The sequence below is a fragment of the Fringilla coelebs genome (genome assembly GCF_963513975.1).
Source record: "Fringilla coelebs genome assembly, chromosome: 26".
Taxonomy (NCBI): domain Eukaryota; kingdom Metazoa; phylum Chordata; class Aves; order Passeriformes; family Fringillidae; genus Fringilla; species Fringilla coelebs.
Window position 1 is genome coordinate 3,497,225 of NC_140052.1, and position 19,765 is coordinate 3,516,989.

At 46.7% G+C, this 19,765-nt stretch overlaps 1 protein-coding gene across 6 annotated transcripts in view; it reads left to right on the forward strand.

The window, feature by feature from the left end:
• The window catches only part of PPP3CC (protein phosphatase 3 catalytic subunit gamma), a 50,801-nt gene that overhangs the window by 10,782 nt on the left and 20,254 nt on the right, over positions 1-19,765 (forward strand). For all 6 annotated transcript variants that reach the window (XM_084221865.1, XM_084221867.1, XM_084221869.1 and 3 more), the window contains exons 2-4: positions 7,943-8,140; positions 9,397-9,521; positions 17,750-17,861. In XM_084221865.1, coding sequence (XP_084077991.1) covers positions 7,943-8,140; positions 9,397-9,521; positions 17,750-17,861 — 435 coding nt within the window. The remainder of the gene's footprint in view (positions 1-7,942; positions 8,141-9,396; positions 9,522-17,749; positions 17,862-19,765) is intronic.

Consider the following 19,765-nt stretch of genomic DNA (forward strand, 5'->3'; position numbering starts at 1 on the left):
TGATGACCTTGGAGGGCTTTTCCAAGCTGGATAATTCTGGGATTCCAGCATCCCCCAGCTACTGAGATCCACCCTGTCCTTGCTTTTGGCCTGGATCTGGGATGGAGCAGCAGGAAAAGCAGGGTGGCTGGAGCACAGCTGGGGTGACAGTGACATCCATCCCTTGCCTCCAAGGGTTTGTTCCCTGTTAATGACTCTGAAAGCTGAAAATCCACATTTCCCCAGCAAAAAAAAGCCATTTCTGTGGCCTTTCTGTGCTGGATTTCTCCACATTATTCCCTCTGAGCCAGCTCCATGTGAGCCCCTGGACTCAGCTTTGAATAGATGAATGTAGGTTAGGTGTGAATGGGAATAAAATCTGGGATAAAAATAACGTTGGGCTGTTTGGAAATTGGGAAAGAGGAAAAAAAAAAACCCACCCTGCTGCTCCTGCTGTGCCCAGCTCAGCCCTGGAGCTTCTTCTCCCTTTCACAGGGGGTTTGGGTGGCTCCTGGTGGACTTTTCCTGGCAATGTTTCTACCTTTGCAAGCCCATTCAGCCTCCTCAGTTTCCAAATCCTCAGTTTTGCCCCAAAATGTGCTTTTTTGCCCCAAAATGTGCTTTTTTTTTGCTCCAAAGTGCATCTCTCCCCATCTGCTCTGTGCTGAGGAGCAAGCAGGGAAAGGGCTTTGTTTGGATCTCTCATCAGGACCTGCAGGGAAACCTCTCTCCAGTTTGTTTTTGTGAATTTTGAATCCTGTGGGGTTATTTTGGGGGGTTGAGGGGATCCCTTTTCCCTGCAGCCCTGGGAGCAGCGTTTGGCCAGCGCTGCTGCTCCAGGCACGGAGCTCCTGCTCCTTTTTCAGTCATGAATCTGCCTCAGCTGCTCCCTCCAGCCATCCCAGGGACTCTGGGATATATAAACAATCATTTGAGGATCACTCTGTTTTCTCCTCTGGAGGTGGGGACGGGGCAGCCCTGATGAAACTGAATTTTAAGTGCATTTTAAGGACAGAGGTAGGGAGGAATGGGATTATTTTTTTTTTCCCTGTGGGATTTTCATCTGGCACTGAGGATGAGCACTGCTGGTGGTGGAAAAGCAGCTTTTTCCCAAATTCTCCCATCCTTAACTATCCATGTCCTCTCAGAGTGTTGCAAACACCCCCTTGCTCGTGGCCTGACAAATAAAATCCAGATAATTTAGCAGGAAATGGAATCTTACCCTGGAGTCCAGCAAAGAGATCCCTTTGATTTTCCTTTTAATTTCCTTTTTGTTTTCCCTTGGGCTCACCTGACCTTTTAATCCATTTCACACCTCAAACTTTGCTTCCTTTTGTATCCTTTTGTTGTGGATTGTGTCCTGTTGGTGGAGCAGGAATTGTCTTTTCCTGGCTGTGGGTTTGGATGCCCTTGGTGGATTTACAAACCCCAGACCTGCAGATTTCACTGTTCAAACAAACCTGGGTGCAGCTCCTGGGTTTGTGTGCAGGGGGGAAGGTGGCACAGAGGTGACAGGGTTTCATTCTTGGAATGTTGGGAGTGGTTTCTCCATCATTTTCATTAATTATTTGGGAGCTGGCTGTGAGGATGGCATTCCAGAACCACCCATGGGATTGCAGTGACAGGAGCAATGGAAAATGGATTTCAGCTGAAAGAGGGGAAATTTAGGGTGGATGTAGAGGAGGAATTCTTCCCTGGGAGGGGCTGGGATGGAATTCCCAGAGGAGCTGTGGCTGCTCTGGATCCCTGCAAGTGTCCTGGAAGGCTGGACAGGGCTTGGAGCAGCCTGGGGTAGTGAAGCTCCTTCCATCCCAAGGTTCCACAACAATTTCTTTTTAGTGAGATAAGGACTTATCTCCTCATTTTTCAGATAGGAGCAGGAACTGGGTGAGTCTCTCCACCCTTCTCAATGCCCTGGAGGTACAAAATTCCAGATCAGTTTGCTCTGAGGGCTGTTCCCGCTGTTGGAGAGCCCAGCCTGGCTGCAGGAGCATCCTCTTCCTCCTGTACAAGAGAAAGGAGCATGGATGAGGGTAAAATTGAGATATTTAATTCAAGTGGGGTGGCTGAAACCCTGGCAGAGCTGAGGAGGAGCCGGCTCCTGGTCGTGCCCAGCTCCTTGTGGGAGTGGAGCTGTGCAAAGCCAAGGAGGGAACTTACATAAAAGTTCTTGGCTGAAGCCTCAGATTTGATCTTGCATAACTTTGCTCGCTGGGGCTACCAGGAAAAGGCAAAGCCAGGAGCTTCCTGTGGATCTCTGGGTGGGCAGTGCTGTCCTGGGGTCACATCCCATCTTTGCTGAGCTCTCCAACCCCACTTCTGGAATCTTCTCACTCCCTTGGTGTGGCTCCAGAGGTGTTGGCCATGCTTGAGGATCTGGAATATCATTTCTCTCTTCTCTTCCTTGTAAATCCTTTGCCCTCCAAGTGCTCCCTGGCTCCCTTTGGAGTCAGATAGCAGAACCACCACAAGGTTTGTAGCACTTACAAATCATTTTCCAACCTCTCAGTGTCCCAAAAAATCCCTCATTCCAGGTCCTGGGCTGGCATTTCCACTTTTTTTCCTTCCTTTTGCCCTCCCTCATCCCAGCCCCACATCATCCCTCATTTCCTCCCACAGCACTGCCAACCCTACAGTGACCCAGAGGGGAGAAATCCTGCAAAATTATTTATTCATCCATTTCCAGAGGGGTCTTTTTTTTTCCTTTTGGAGCAGAGCTGAGCAGTGGATGCAGAAAAAGCCTGTGTTGGTTTAAGCAGGTCTGGTTGAAGTTTCAGCTTGGTGGGGAAGGCTCTGAAGCATTCAGGCCTGTGGGACACAGAGCACAACTTCCAAAGGGATCCATGAAAGTGGGGCCACCTCGTTGCAGGCACCAGCTCCCCTTTCATTAGAGCCACTCCTGCAGTTGCTGTGATTTGAAAATTGATGTTCAGCTGTAAAGAATCTCTTGTGCCTCCTCTCTGAGTTTCCTCTTGGGGGTTTTCAGGGTAAATTGCAGCTGGATTTGCATTTAAAAGGGAGCTGTGGCACTGCTCTTCTCGCTGGGTTATTTGGCCAGTGAAATATTGAATTCAAAAATCAATATTTTAGTGTATCACTGCATTGTTCAGCTTGGAAGAGAGCTCCAGGATCACCAGGTCCAAGCTGTGCCCAGTCCCCACCCTGTCACCAGCCCAGAGCACTGAGTGCCACTTCCAGGTGTTCCTTGGACACCCCCAGGGGTGGGGACTCCAGACCTCCCTGGGCAATCCCTTCCTATATTTAACAGCCTTTTCCAGGAAGAAATTCCTGCTGATGTCCAACCTGGCATGGCCTGAGGCCGTTCCCTGGGATAAGATCCCAAATCCCCCCGGCTGTGCCCTCCTGGCAGGAGCTGTGCAGAGCCACAAGGGCCCCCTGAGCCTCCTTTTCTCCAGACTGAGCCCCTTCCCAGCTCCCTCAGCCCCTCCTGGTGCCCCAAACCCTTCCCCAGCTCTGTTCCCTGCCCTGATTCACTCCAGCCCTCAGTGAAGTCCCAGAACTGGACACAGCCCTCAAGGTGTGGCCTCAGAGCTGGCTCTGATCCTCACCTGGAGCCACAGATTCCTTTTGTAGGATGGCCAGAATTATCTCCTCACAATAACCCTAAAAATGCCTGGTGGCTGATGGGTGAGGACAGAGGTTGGATTTGCATCCCAGATATTTTCCTGGGTGTGAGAAACAGCTCCTCACTTTTCATAGTTTAGGAAGGTTTATTAAACCTTATCAAAAATACAACAGGAGACTGAATAAAGAAAAAAGGTTACGGCACTGGGAGCAAAATTTTCCCTACCATGTGCTCAGCCCCCTCCCCATGGAGGTTTTCCCTTTTTAACCCTTTAACCCCTCCCAAAGCTCTGTCCATCAGCCCCTTCTTTGGTGTCCAGTGCTGGAGATCTCTTCCTCAAACCCTGACTGGAGCTCAGGTGTTCCAGGGTGACAGCCAGCCCTGCCAGGTGTCCCCTGATAACCACATGAGGGGCACAACAGAACTATAAACCTATAAACTTATCCTATATCTGTGAGATTTGGCTGTTAATTGTGAGAATCATCATGGCATCACTCATCTGTCACACTGGGGCTGTGGATCTGCCTTCCACACTCCCAGGAGGAGCAGAATGATGGAAAGATGGTTCATGATCCCCTGGCTGGGTTCCTTGCTCACAGAGGCTTTTGGAGGTGCTTGCTCAGACCCAGACTGGCACCACCACCATTAAAATCCCCTCTGCATTCCAGATTTTGGGAGATTTTGGGGATGAGATGCTGTGTCCAGCTGCCCCCAGCCCTACAGACTGCAGAGATTTTTGGGGGAGGTTTGTGCCTTATTCCCAAGGCTGGGAGGGTGATGCCAGCTCCCTGTGGGGTCTGCACTGGGATGAGAGGCTTTTCCTGGAGCATCCCAGAGCAAACCCCATCCCAGCATCTCCTCCTCATCCCAGCATCTCCTCCTCATCCCAGAGCAAACCCCATCCCAGCATCTCCTCCTCATCCCAGCATCTCCCCCTCATCCCAGAGCAAACCCCATCCCAGCATCTCCTCCTCATCCCAGAGCAAACCCCATCCCAGCATTTCCTCATCCCAGAGCAAACCCCATCCCAGCATCTCCTCATTCCAGAGCAAACCCCATCCCAGCATCTCCTCATTCCAGAGCAAACCCCATCCCAGCATCTCCTCATTCCAGAGCAAACCCCATCCCAGCATCTCCTCATTCCAGAGCAAACCCCATCCCAACATCTCCTCATCCCAAAGCAAACCCCATCCCAGCATCTCCTCCTCATCCCAGCATCTCCTCCTCATCCCAGCATCTCCTCCTCATCCCAACATCTCCCTCTCATCCCAGAGCAAACCCCATCCCAGCATCTCCCCCTCATCCCAGCTGAATCCTTCTGGTCCTGCCATGGTCAGGGGATGCTGAAAGCACTGACCCCAGAGGGTGAGGAATTCCTGATTTTACTGATTTAGGGAGGATCTGAGAGGATCCCTGGGATAAGATTCCCATCCCTCCCATGGATTGCTGGCAGCCAGGCCAAACACTTGGGGTTTTATTCCCAGTTCTTCCCAAACATCCAGGCCTCCTTCCTGGAATTCATTTGAATTCAAGACATTATACAGCCATTAAATATTACACCAGGGGTCATGCACGCTCCCAGCTTTTTCAAATTAGCCCAGCCTGGGAGAAGGGAGATGAGGAATTCAAATTTTTACTGAAAACTCTGATTTTTTTGTTCTGTGTTTTTTACTTAATTTCTGCTTGAGGTCACCTTCTCCCACACCATCCTATTCCCTACCACGAAATAATGATGATAATAATAGCAATAATAACAATATAACAATTTTTGATGGGGTGTTTTCCATCCAGAATTAAAAACTAAGGAACTATACTGCAAATAGCTGAGACCTTAACTTACCTTAAATACTGGATTCCATCAAGATTTCCAATTTCTAAGCTTGGGGTGAAGCTTTATGAGATATTGGGACAGAGAAGGGCAAATTCTGCTTTTTGGGGGTGAAGCTTTTTGAGTTATTGGGGCAGAGAGGAGTAAATTCTGCTTTTTTGGGGGGAAGCTTTATGAGATATTGGGACAGAGAAGGGCAAATTCTGCTTTTTGGGGGTGAAACTTTTTGAGTTATTGGGGCAGAGAGGAGTAAATTCTGCTTTTTGGTGGGGGAAGCTTTATGAGATAATGGGGCAGAGAGGAGTAAATTCTGCTTTTTGGGGGTGAAACTTTTTGAGTTATTGGGGCAGAGAGGAGCAAATTCTGCTTTTTGGGGGTGAAGCTTTATGAGATATTGGGGTAGAGAAGGGCAAATTCTGCTTTTTGGGGGTGAAGCTTTATGAGATATTGGGGTAGAGAAGAGCAAATTCTGCTTTTTGGGGGTGAAGCTTTATGAGATATTGGGACAGAGAAGGGCAAATTCTGCTTTTTGGGGATGAAGCTTTATGAGATACTGGGGCAGAGAGGAGTAAATTCTGCTTTTTAGGGTGAAGGTTTTTGAGATATTGGGGCAGAGAGGAGTAAATTCTGCTTTTTGGAGTTGAAGCTTTTTGAGATATTGGGGCAGAGAGGAGTAAATTCTGCTTTTTGGGGGTGAAGATTTTGAGGTACTGGGGCAGAGAGGAGCAAATTCTGCTTTTTTGGGGTGTAGCTTTTTGAGATATTGAGGCAGAGAAGGGCAAATTCTGCTTTTTTGGGGGGAAGCTTTATGAGATATTGGGGCAGAGAGGAGTAAATTCTGCTTTTTGGAGGTGAAGCTTTTGAGGTACTGGGATGAAGAGGAGCAAATTCTGCTTTTTGAGGGTCTGTGGTTTCCTGATAAGGAAAGATTTTACATGTTGGTCCTCCTGCCTGGCTTGCTGGTTCCTGTTTTTCCTGGATTTCCTGGTTTTGCTGATATTTCCATTGATCTCTTCCATGGGCAGCACTGACAGAACCAGAGGACACAGCCTCAAGCTATGTCAGGGAAGGGATAGGTTGGATATGAGGAAGAAATTGTTCACCCAAAGAATAATAAAGCCCTGGAATGCTCTTCCCAGGGAGGTGGTGGAATCCCCATCTCTGGATGTGTTTAAAACAGACTGGCCATGGCACTGGGTGCTGCAGTCTGGGTGAGGTGTTGGGCACAGGTTCTTGATGATCTCAGAGGTCTCTTCCAACCTCATCATTCTGGGATTCTGGGATTGGAATAAAGCCCAAAAGGTCTCCTCTGTCTCCTTTTTGGACATAAACTGTTCTGATCTCTGAGTGCCACTGAGGGAACCCCAGCCAGCCCCGAGACAGTGAACACAGGGAGTGGGGGGCACTCTGCTGTGCCCTGGGGGTACAGACAGACAGACAGACAGAGGGCAGCCAGGCTGATCCTGGGGTACAGAGGGCTGATCCCGGGGGTACAGAGGGCAGCAAGGGTGATTACAGGGATACAGAGGGCAGCCAGGCTGATCCCCATCCCGGGGGTACAGAGGGCAGGCAGGCTGATCCTGGGGTACAGAGGGCTGATCCTGGGGGCACAGAGGGCAGGCAGGCTGATCCTGGGGTACAGAGGGCTGATCCTGGGGTACAGAGGGCAGCCAGGCTGATCCTGGGGGTGCAGAGGGCAGCCAGGGCTGATCCTGGGGTACAGAGGGCTGATCCTGGGGGCACAGAGGGCAGGCAGGCTGATCCTGGGGTACAGAGGGCTGATCCTTGGGGCACAGAGGGCAGCCAGGCTGATCCTGGGGTACAGAGGGCAGCCAGGCTGATCCTGGGGGTACAGAGGGCTGATCCTGGGGGCACAGAGGGCAGCCAGGCTGATCCCCATCCCTGGGGTACAGAGGGCAGCCAGGCTGATCCCCATCCCTGGGGTACAGAGGGCAGCCAGGCTGATCCTGGGGTGCAGAGGGCTGATCCTGGGGGTACAGAGGGCAGCCAGGCTGATCCCCTGCAGCAGAGGAGATGCTGGAACAGCGGCAGAAGATGAAGGGGTTGACTCTTAGCAGGGTTTAATTCAAAGTTTATTTCAGGAGCCCCCACAACCCGAGGGGTTCTCCTGCTGAGAGCCCCAAGAGAGGTGCCAAGGTTATGTTTAAAGGGAGGTGGAAACTTAAAATAGGTGACATTTTACTATACAATAAGTGACCCTGAGGGATGGAGAGTGGGGATGGACACTTAGGACAGGGTATGGGGTAACACTTGGGGGGGTTGACCCCTGGCCTCTGGCTGATCACTTGATGTCCTGCTGGAGGGAGGGGATGTGGGGATGCTCTCAACAAAGGGATTACACAGGTAGAGGGAGGGGGTACAATCTAGGGTAAACCATTTGGATCCAAAACCCAAAACCATTATAAACCATAAAAACACACTACAACAATAAACCTCTGATATTTGTGGATTAAATTTCCTGCGAGAAGCAAAGCCTGTCCTTCCCTCTCCCTGAGAAGCTGACTCCTTGCCTTGCCTTGCCTTTGCAGCTGTCCCATTCCCTCCCACGCAGAGGCTCACTCTGAAGGAGGTGTTTGAGGATGGCAAACCCAGGCTCGACGTCCTCAAGAGCCACTTGGTGAAGGAAGGGCGGCTGGAGGAGGACGCGGCGCTGAAAATCATCAACGACGGCGCCGCCATCCTGAGGCACGAGAAGACCATGATCGAGGTGGAGGCTCCAATCACAGGTCAGAATTTCTGGGGGTGAAAAGTGCATCTTACATGGCTCTGCACAGGGATTTTACTATCTGTTGAGTAGTGGTGCTGTATTAACCTTTTAATAGGATGGTAAAGGTAGTTTTGGAGTTAAAATGGAACTTTTGGAGTTAAAATAGAAATTATGCACGTGGAATATTTTTTTAAAGAAAGGAATGAGGTCCTTGCACCAAGGTAGCAGCCACAGGACACCTGAATCTTTCAGAGAAAGAGAATTTATTGCCCCGTTAATTATAATTATTGCTCCACTTCTTCCCACCTCACTCACGTTTGGATTCAGAGGAAGGAGCTGGCACTGCCCAGACAGAATCGTGTGTGTGAATGGAATTGATGCTCCATGGATGAGCTGTGTGAATATGCAACAGGCTGGTGCTTTAAGGGTTAATCCTCTGTTAACGTGGGTCCTTTTTTGGGCTTATTTTGCCCAGAAAGAGGTACCTGCACTGTCCATAACTCTCTATTTCTATTGTCTTGCATTGTCCTAATCTCAATTGTTCAAATTATTATTTCTCTAATTGTATTGCTAGTTTTATAACCATTTTATTACTATTAAACTTTTAAAATTTTAAAGCCAAGTGATTGGTGTTTTTCACATAGGAATGTGCTCTCTGTTGACAGAGTGACAAAACTATCTCTTGTCCTCTTAAAAAGGAAATAAGCTCAGAAGTTTCTCTTCTCAGTCAGGTGAAAAGACACCTCGTAGGACCTGGGGGACTTCACCTCAAACTTAAGGATGGCAAATTGGACAGGAGCCAGAAAGTCCTGCCTAGACAATTCACTAGAAAAAGAAGAGAACAAAGAAATTAATTGCTTTTGTGAGGTGTTTACCAGGGGCAAGGACGTTTTGCACCTGGCTTGGTTTTTCTCTTTTGTTATTTTGCCTTTTATTAAAACCTTTTTGTTTCCAACACTCCCACACAAGCCACCCTGCTGATTTTATACCTTCTGAGGTAGCTGAGCTATCTTGGGTGTAAAATAGATCTCCAAGAGCTTATGACACCTGGCTGGAGGAGACCTAAATTGCACCAGATCTCATGGCTCAATTCCTGAATAACAACTGGATAACCCCAGCAGGTTTTTTTGCCCTATTCCTTCCACCCCTGAGGTTTTTTCACTCTGCTGAGCTCTCACAAGAGAGGATTTTGCTCTGCTCCTCGCCGCTGCCGTGACCTTGCTTTTCTTAGCGTGGTAATTCTGTCCCTCTTTTGTGCTCCTCTTGCTCCCCCAGTGTGTGGTGACATCCATGGGCAGTTCTTTGACCTGATGAAGCTGTTTGAAGTGGGAGGATCACCCAATAACACCCGCTACCTCTTCCTGGGGGACTACGTGGACAGAGGCTACTTCAGTATAGAGGTGAGCAGGGGAGTGCAGCTGGGGCTGAAGGAGCCCAAAGTGCTGAATCTTGATTAAAATAGAGCTCAGGCAGTTAAAACCAGCTCAAAATCAGTTCAGATTCAGCTCAGAATCACTAAAATGCAGCTCAGAATCAGTCAAATGCAGCTAAAATCAGTTAAATGCAGCTCAAAATCAGTTCAGATTCAGCTCAGAATCACTAAAATGCAGCTCAGAATCAGTCAAATGCAGCTAAAATCAGTTAAAAACAACTCAAAATCAATTCAAATTCAGCTCAGAATCAGTCAAATGCAGCTAAAATCAGTTAAATGCAGCTCAAAATCAGTTCAAATTCAGCTCAGAATCAGTTAAATGCAGCTCAGAATCAGTCAAATGCAGCTCAGTAAAATGCAGCTAAAATCAGTTAAAACCAGCTCAAAATCAATTCAAATTCAGCTCAGAATCAGTAAAATGCAGCTAAAATCAGTTAAAACCAGTTCAAAATCAATTGAAATTCAGCTCAGAATCAGTCAAAAGTAGCTCAATAAAATGCAGATAAAATCAGTTAAATGCAGCTCAAAATCAGTTCAGATTCAGCTCAGAATCAGTAAAATGCAGCTCAGAATCAGTAAAATACAGATCCAAATCAGTAAAATTCAGCTCAGAATCAATTCAATGCAGCTCTAAATCGATTCAAATTCAGCTCAAAAGCAATTCAAATGCAGCTCAGAATCAGTAAAATGCAGCTCAGAATCAGTAAAATACCATTCAAAATCAGTTCAAATTCAGCTCAGAATCACTAAAGTGTAGCTCAGAATCAGTCAAATGCAGCTCAGAATCAGTCAAATACAGATCCAAATCTGTAAATCAGTAAAATACAGATCCAAATCAGTAAAATTCAGCTCAGAATCAATTAAATGCAGCTCAAAATCAGTAAAATTCAGCTGAGAGTCAATTCAAATGCAGCTCAGAATCAGTAAAATGCAGCTCAGTAAAATGCAGCTAAAATCAGTTAAGTGCAGCTCAAAATCAATTCAAATGCAGCTCAGAATCAATTCAAATGCAGCTCAGAATCAGTAAAATGCAGCTCAGAATCAGTTAAATACAATTCAAAATCAGTTCAAATGCAGCTCAGAATCACTAAAGTGTAGCTCAGAATCAGTCAAATGCAGCTCAGTAAAATGCAGCTAAAATCAGTTAAAACCAGCTCAAAATCAATTCAAATTCAGCTCAGAATCAGTTAAATGCAGCTCAAAATCAGTTAAAATTCAGCTCAGAATCAGTTAAATGCAGCTCAAAATCAGTTGAATATAATTCAGAATCAGTTCAGCTCAGAATCAGTAAAATGCAGCTCAGAATCAGTAAAATGCAGCTCAAAATCAGTTCAAATTCAGCTCAGAATCACTAAAGTGTAGCTCAGAATCAGTCAAATGCAGCTCAGAATCAGTAAAATGCAGCTCAGTAAAATGCAGCTAAAATCAATTAAATGCAGCTCAAAATCAATTCAAATTCAGCTCAGAATTAATTCAAATGCAGCTCAGAATCAGTAAAATGCAGCTCAGAATCAGTTAAATACCATTCAAAATGAGTTCAGATTCAGCTCAGAATCACTAAAATGCAGCTCAGTAAAATGCAGCTAAAATCAGTTAAAACCAGCTCGAAATCAATTGAAATTCAGCTCAGAATCAATTCAAATGCAGCTCAAAATCTGTAAAATACAGATCCAAATCAGTAAAATTCAGCTCAAAATCAATTAAATGCAGCTCAGAATCAGTAAAATTCAGCTGAGAATCAATTAAATGTGGCTCAAAACCAGTAAATTTCAGCCCAGAATGAGTTCAAATCCAGCTCAGAATCAATTAAATGCAGCTGAGAATCAGTAAAATTCCACTCAGAATCAGTTCAAATTCAACTCAGAATCAGTAAAATTCAGCTTGAAATCAGTTCAAATGCAGCACAACAAAATACAGCTGAGAATCAATTAAATGCAGCTCAGAATCAGTAAAATTCAGCTGAGAATCAAGTAAATGCAGCTCAAAATCAGTAAAATTCAGCTCAGAATCAATTAAATGCAGCTCAAAATCAGTAAAATTCAGCTGAGAATCAAGTAAATGCAGCTCAAAATCAGTAAAATTCAGCTCAGAATCAATTAAATGCAGCTCAAAATCAGTAAAATTCAGCCCAGAATGAGCTGAAATCCAGCTCAGAATCAGCCCAAGCACCAAACCCAGATCTCTCCTGCTGGATTTCCCCTCCAGTGGAGTTCTGCATGGCATGAAGGCAATGCTGATAACTCACAGGGAGATTTTTTGGGGGCAGGAAAAGGATGTGCCCATCTCTGGATCCTCACCCAGCGCCAGTGGAGTGGCAGTGATGGGGTTAATGCCTGACCTCTGCCTTCTGGGGGGGTTTAATGTCACTTGGAGCTGTCACTCAGGGACAGGAGAGGGACAGTTGATGGTGCTGTTGCAGGAACAGGATCCTGTGGGTTCTGGAAGTTGGGATTGAAGGCATTTGAGATGGTAGCTCATGTTTGGACTTAGGTCTTTTTATTATTTTTATCAGTGAAATTGTCTTAAAACTCTGAGTTTTGTAGCTTTTTATTAGTAAGGCACAAAATGGCTAATTATTCTTTTAAGACTAAACTGTCTAATTAAGAAATGACACAGATGATTTTCCTTTTAAACTTAATAACTGATCTTTCAAAGCTTGTAATGGGGACTTTTACAAAATTACAAAATACCACCCAAACCCATGAAGAAGGAGGAAGAAGAACCTGTCTCTGCCCTAAAACTTCTGTCTTGCTTTATATTTATTTCTACATTCTAAAACTCTAATTAAGTTTTCATATGCTTCTAACTAACTATACAGCCATAATTTTAGTGTTATCAATTAATTTTGGAAGGCTTTTCTCCAGCCTCAGGTCAAATGCAGCACAGAGAGTTTAAAATTCCCAGCATCCAGGGTTCCAAGGGGATCCCAGCAGGCAGTGGGAAGCAAATGCTGGAAAAGCTGCAGGGTTCAGGATGGAGCAGGAGGAGAAAGAGCCACGAGCCTGAGTCACTGCAAACTCTGCAAAGGGTCAGGAGGGAGGAGCAGGAGTCCCCTGGGCTGGGACAGAACTTTGCAGCTCCCTGGCATTCCATGGCCAAGAAATGGAGAGGACAAAGGAGTGAGCAGAGCCCCCAGGCTGCTGCTGGCTCGGTGCAGAGCTGGGATGGGACAGGAAGGGACAGCTCTTAGCAAATGCCACAAATCCCAAGGGATTGCAGCCATCTGGATTTAACAGAGGCAGGGCTGAGTGGAAGTGGAGCACTTATCCCAGTTGGAAAGGTTTTTGGGGGAGCAGGGCCTGAGAAGTGGCAGAAATCAGCTGGAATAACAGAGGGAATGATTTCTCTTGGAAAAAAAGAGGCTGCAGGAGCAGCTGAGCCGCTGGCTCTGCAGAGGAATCTTCCTTCCCCAGTGAAAATTGTTGGGAAGGAACTGTCAGGGATGAGTGCAGGGGGTTCTTTGAAGGATTCTGCAGAGGATTTCAGGAGAGCAGGGCTGACAGCTTGAGCTCCAGCAGCCCCTGGCTCCCTTCCAGCCCCAGGCTCTGGAATCCTGACAGGGAGCCAAGGTGTGACGAGGAGCAGGGACAGAGGAGGCAGAGCTGGGGCTGTGGGATTTGGGGTGGTGCTGGCAGGAGGAGCCCCCCAGGGAGGAAGGGGAAGGACACATCCCACTGTTCCTCTGGATTGCTCAGCTGGGTTTGCAGTGTTCACCTGGAAAAGGGATTAAATTCCAGAACAGCAGCTGCTTCTGAGAGAAAAGGTGGAATTTTTTAAAATTTTTTGAGCCTTCAAATGAGAGGTGTTGGGTCCTGTGTGTGTGGATGGATTGTGTAGATCCAGGGTGGAAAAGTCCTGCTCCACTCTCTGCTCTTAGCCCAGGGTTGATCTGACATGGAGGTTTTACTCTGAGATCTCCAGAAGTGCCTGGGATCAGCACCCTGATTTCTCCATGCTGGGATCATCACAGAACCAGGAAATGCTTTGGGTTGGAAAGAACCTTCAATCCCATCCTGTTCCACCTTGGTCAGGGACACCTTCCACTCTCCCAGGTTGCTCTAAGCCCTGTCCAGCCTGGCCTTGCACACTTCCAGGGATGAGAAAGTCTTTCCCAGCTCCTCTGAGCAGCCTGTGCCAGGACCTCCCCATGCTCACAGGGAAGGAATTCTGTCCAATATCCCATCTAAACCCCCTTTTCCTTCAAATTCCCCTTGTCCTCCCTGCCTGTGATAATATGGAAGAATTCCACCACAATGTATTTTCTTGGAGAACTGAGGTGGGGTGGGACAAAAATCTTTTATTTCCTGCTGCTTTTTCCTCTGCTCCTTCCTTTTCCCCCCATGTTGCAGCAGGAATGCCACAGATTCCCCCTGGGGAATTCCCTCTGATCCCACAGCTCAGGGTGGGCTTTGATGGGCACAGCAAACACACTCCAAGCATCAGGATAAGGCAGAATCCTGAAGTTTTTATTCCCATGTGCTTCTCCCTTGCACCTGCTGTTGGATTTGCTGGGAAATGCCCCAGTGAAGGCAGGAATGATGAATGTGACACCATGTTCTCAGAAGGCTGATTTATTACTTTATAATATTGTATTAAAGAGTACTATATTATACCAAAGAATACAGAAAGGATACTTAGTAAATGTTATAAAGAGAATAATGAAAACTCTTTGCAGAGTCCTGACACAGCTTGGCCCTGATTGGCCAAAGAGTGAAAACAACTCCCAGCAGAATGCAGTGAAACAATGACCTGTGATAAACAATCTCCAAACATGTGAGCACAACACAGGGGAAGCAAATGAGATCAGAATTGTTTTCCTTTTCTCTGAGGCTTCTCAGCTTCCCAGGAGAAAAATCCTGAGCAAAGGGATTTTTTTAGAGAATGTGAATGCCACACACCTACTGTGCTGGAAGAGATTCCCACCTGAATGCACAAAATCTGCTTTCTGTAGTGAAACAACAGCAGGTTTGGAGTATCCCAGATGGAAAAACATCCAGGTTTTCCCTGTGGTGTGACCTCTGGGGAGGTGGGGAGCAGCAGCAGCAGCCTCCTGAGTCACCACACCAAGTTGGGATCCATGATCTGAGCAGCTGGGGGTGTCCTGGGCAGAGCCAGGCCTTGGAATCCCTGTGGATTCCTTCCAGCTCAGGACATTCCACAATTCCATAACCATGACCTTTTAACAGAGTGAAACAGGAGGGGAGGGTTTAACTGCAGGAAACGATGCCAGACTGGGGGCCAAGGAGCTGTAAGGGCCAAATTTCCCTTCCAGGTGTTCCCTGTGGCTCCAGGTGTTTGCTTGTCCAGCTACAAGGAGGAATTTGTGGCTCAGACAAAACCTTTCAAACCCCCAGCCCTCCCCAAACCTCTCAGTTCATCAGCTCAGCTGGATGTTGGCAACAAATCATTCAACAAATTCTTGCTGGGCCTCTGGCTTAGGGAAATTCTCATTTAAAAACATGAATTCCCAGTATAATGAGGCCACAGAGAGTGGATTGGCTGATGGTTTGGTGGTTTTTTTTCTTTAAAGAAAAGAATAGTGAGGGGACAGGGGAGGGGAGAAGCGTGTGAAAGCTGGAAGGGGACTCTGGGAAGGGTTTGCTGTCCCCAACCCTCTGTGACAGCCAGACTGACTGGCCACAGATCCCAGCTCCAGGGCTCACAGGCAGCATGGAAATCAGAATGAACTCCCCCATTGGGAGATGCTGATGAGGCAGGGCCCTGCTGAAGGATTCCCAGTGGGAAAAATGCTCCTTTCATTCAGCTTTTTTAGTCCCAAATCCCAGATTGGCACAAGAGAGGTCTGTGCTCGTGGTAGGGAAGGACCATCCCAGCCCACAAAGCTGGAATACAATGAATAGAATGATTTTGTTAAATTAGAAAGGGAATTGTTCTGACCAGGAACAGAGTCCATGGAAAGAGGAAATTTATCAGGAAAAGTGGTGAGATGATGGCATGCACCTTCCCCAGACCAGTTCTTCTGATCCAATTATGATGGGACATGTGATTGCTGTCTAATTATGGAATTATATGTTAATCTTGATTTAATGCATTTTTCATCCAGAATAATATTAAAGAGATCCAGAGTAATATAAAAGAGATCCAGCCAGCCCTGTGAAGTGGGAGTGGAGGTGGATTTGTGGGCTGGATTTGGGAGTTTTTCCTCTGTTCCCACTCTGGCAAGCTCTGTGTGTAAAACTTCCTTACAAATGGCAGGTTTTGGGAATGGTGAGAGAGGTCGTGGTGGGGGCAGGTTTGGCACCAGCCCCTCTTGCATTTTTGGGGTTGGAAGTCCCAATTCCTCTTGGAATTCCCTCCCTGAGTCCTGCTGAGCTTTCACTTTCCAAGTGGATCAAACCCTTGGCTTTGGGTTTCACACTGAGGCAGAATAAGGAGAGAAGGAGATTATTTAAGATTATTTAAACCCAAAAAGCTGTGACTGCCTGGATTTGCTCCTTGGCTCTTGCAAACAAGCAGGAATCAATCCCTGGGAAAGGGATCTGTGCAAAACACCAGGAAGCATCTGAGGCATGCAAGTGTAGAAACTCCCTCATTCCTCATTCCAGCCCCTCTGGAGCCCTCGAGGGCTCTCCAATGTCCTTTATTCCGTGTCCTCCTGGTACCTGGCAGTCCCCACATCCTTGGGAAGCGCCTCCAGCCACAGGGAATGGTCTCTCTCCACGTCCCTGCTGTGTCCAGGAAGAATTGTGGTGCCAAATTCAACCCCATTTCACTTTAAACCCCTTCAGATGTGTTTTAAAATCTCTCCTCTGCAGGCTGCCAACCCTCCATGCATCCCAAACCCTCCCCTATTGATGCTGCATCTCTGCCTTGCTTTGATGCCAGGGCTGCTTCTTCCTCCAAGTCATTTGCTTCATTTATAGCAGCCTCAAAGTTCTCCTGCCAGCCCAGAAAAGTGACATTTCTCTTGCAAACACAGGGAGGTTAAAGCTTTAAATCCCAGAATAATTCTAAATGGTTTTGTTGGGAGCATTCCTCCTGGTAACAGATGCAATAAAACATGATTCTGCTACTGGCCTTGGCCCCGTTCTCTTTTGGAATTCCCAATTAATCAAGTTGTTAATGTGGGCTTGAATTCCAAGTGAGACACAGGCAGTGCTTTACAGCTCCTCAGGGTTTTTTGGGATCAGCTGGGATGATTCATGCAGAGCTTACCTTGCAGGTTCAGCGCTTCAGCACCACCAGATCTAAGCTGGCCGTGCTGGTACCCAACTGGGAACTGGTTCATTTGGGTTCTGGTTGTTTCCTGGGGATCTGTGGCCCAGCTTGGGAATTTTGGAGGGTGTAAACCAGACTTGGTGGTGGTTCTTGTTTCCCAGGCGTGTCCTGCAGCCTGTCAGCCTCGGGGGTAAGCTCCTCTTAGAGCCTTTAATCCAGCTCCTGGAGCTTGCTGTCCTTATGGATTGTCCTTCCAGCGCTCCATGGCAAGGAGGGAAATGTGATAACATTTCCCCCTGTGAGATAACCCGAGCACACCAGGCTGAGTGAGCCCTCCCTGCCTCCCAGCCCTTCCCTCAGGCTTTTTTTTTGGGAAGCCAGCATGAAATATTTCTGCTAAAAACCCCATTTCAGCCCGGCTTTGGTCTGTGCCTCATCAAAGGTTTTGCAGGTGTTGCCGCTCGCAGAGGGGATGTGGAAAGCCCTTTTCAAAGCCAGAGAGCTTTGCTAAGCTAAGCTTGTTTTTTGGGCTCAGCTTTTCCTGTTTTGAGCTTGAACTTCACATGACTGTAGCGTAAGCAGAAAAACCAGGGAGGGGGGAAATCAGTGGGGAAGGCGCAGTTGAATTTTCCGGGCGTTTCGCGGACAAATGTCTGCCTGCTCCTCTCGCTGGTCTCCATCCCAGTGGAACATCTGGAGCAAACAGCTGCTTCTGCTTTGCTGCTCTACAAAAGGTTTTTTTTTTTTTTCCTTTGGTTTGTGCTGGAAGCAAAGCTGCCCCCACCCAGCCCCGAGCTGCTTTCTGTTGGCCACGACCTCATTTGTCACTTCTCCAAGTCAGCCCTAATATAGAGAAATCCCGGTGGCTTTTCCCCACTTGGCCAGGAGAAGATCCACTGCCCATTATGGAGCTGGGTTCCACTTTGGGTGTCTTCCCAGAACCTCTTAGTGCAGTCTCAGGCTGATGAGTGCCCTGGGAAAGGATTTTATGACATGGCCTGTTTGCCTCTCTTGCAGTGCGTGCTGTATTTATGGAGTTTAAAGATAAATCATCCCAAAACGTTGTTCCTCCTTCGAGGGAACCACGAGTGCAGGCACCTCACAGAATACTTCACCTTCAAGCAGGAATGTAAGTATCAGCAGTGGGAGAATGATTTGAATCCATTTAAATAATACATTTTAAAATATATTTTTTTTTTAAAAAAAAAGGTGTTGTGAGAAGGCGTGGGCTTTGATTTTTGTGCCTCAGAGCTGTAAAAACCTGTTGTCTTGTTTTGCCTCCTCTTCTGCTATAAAAAAATACCCCAAACCCCAAATCTTTTAAATTCTGCTAAGCACCAAATGTGGCCTTTTGGTTTCAAAGCCTGAGTGTGGATGGAAGAAATGGGAACACTTCTCCCCTGATGAGCCAGGCACACACATCCTCCCCTCCCTGACTTCCAGCCCCAGCAACGTGTAATCAGTGCCAAAAGCCTTCCAGCTCCAGATTGTGCAGCTGGGATCAGCCATTGGAGCTGGAATGGGGGAAGGATTTGCTCCTCCCTGTTTGCACTGGGGAGGATCATTTACCTTTCAGATGGTTTTCTCAGTGAAAAGATGGGTTTATGAATGTTTTATAAATGAATGTTTTAAAAGCAGTGCTGAGGAAAGGTCAGGGAAATATGGGTGTCTGTCATTGCAAGGAATAAAAGAGGTGGAGAACTCAATGCAAAGCTCCTTTAGGGAATTCTTGCTCAAGGACCTGACCTCCAGAGATAATTCTGGGCAAGGCACAAATCCAATCTTTATCCCATCAGCTCTGGGTGGTGTTGGATGGGGGAAGGCTCAGAGGGGATGAGTCCCTGTTCTGTTAGCTCAGGAATGAGCTGGGAAACCCCTCCCAGCTCTGTTCTGGATGCTGTGCCCATCACCTGCACACAGGTGAGCTCCTGCTGAGCTGGGCCCAGCCTGAACCAGGTGCTGGGGTTGGGTTTCTTCCCTTTGGAAAGCAGGAGCTGCTGCTTTTCCCCTTCCCTGAGGATATTTCTCAGCAGATTTGAGCCAAACTGCTTTGGAAAGGCTGTGATTTATGTACAGGAACATCCCCTTCCCCTCTGCTGGGGTGAGACCAAAATGTCATCCCTGGAAGATCCAAATCCTGCCTCCCAGGACCTGTGGAAGAGCAATTCCTGCCCCCATGGCTGTGTGATGCTGCTGTGCCAGATTCAGCAGCCAGGATGAGTCCAGAGGTGCAGCAGGGCTGTTCAGCAGCATCCCAAATTTATTGTATGATCCTAATTTTCATCATGGGGGAACACCTCATCTCCTTTGTGCTGATCTCAGTGCAGGTGTTCTGGAAAACAAATTGAAGGGATGTGAATATTGTCCAATTCCAGATTAAAAAAAAAAATTATTTTACACACCCAACAATTATTTTCCAAATCAGTCTTTTCACAAATACAGAGATGCAGACTTTGATTCCAAATCAGTATTAGCACAAATACACAGGGGCAAAGTTTTAATCTAAATCAGCATTTTCAGGAATACAGAGGTGCAGAGTTGATTTTAAATCAGCATTTTCAGGAATACACAGGTGATTTTAAATCAGTACTTTCACAAATGCAAAGATACAGTTTGATTCTAAATCAGCATTTTCACAAATACAGAGGTGCAGAGTTTGATTCCAAATCAGTATTTTCACAAATACAGAGGTGCCGAGTTGATTCTAAAGCAGCATTTTCAGGAATACAGAGATGCAGAGTTTGATTCTAAATCAGTATTTTCACAAATACACAGGTGATTTTAAATCAGTATTTTCACAAATACATAGGTACAGAATTGATTTTAAATCAGTATTTTCAAGAATACACTGGTGAAGAGTTAATTTTAAATCAGTATTTTCACCAATACACAGGTACAAAGTTTGATTTTAAATCAGTATTTTCAGGAATACACTGCTGATTTTGAATCAGTATTTTCAGGAATACACAGGTGATTTTAAATCTGTATTTTCACAAATACAGAGATGCAGAGTTTGATTCTAAATCAGTATTT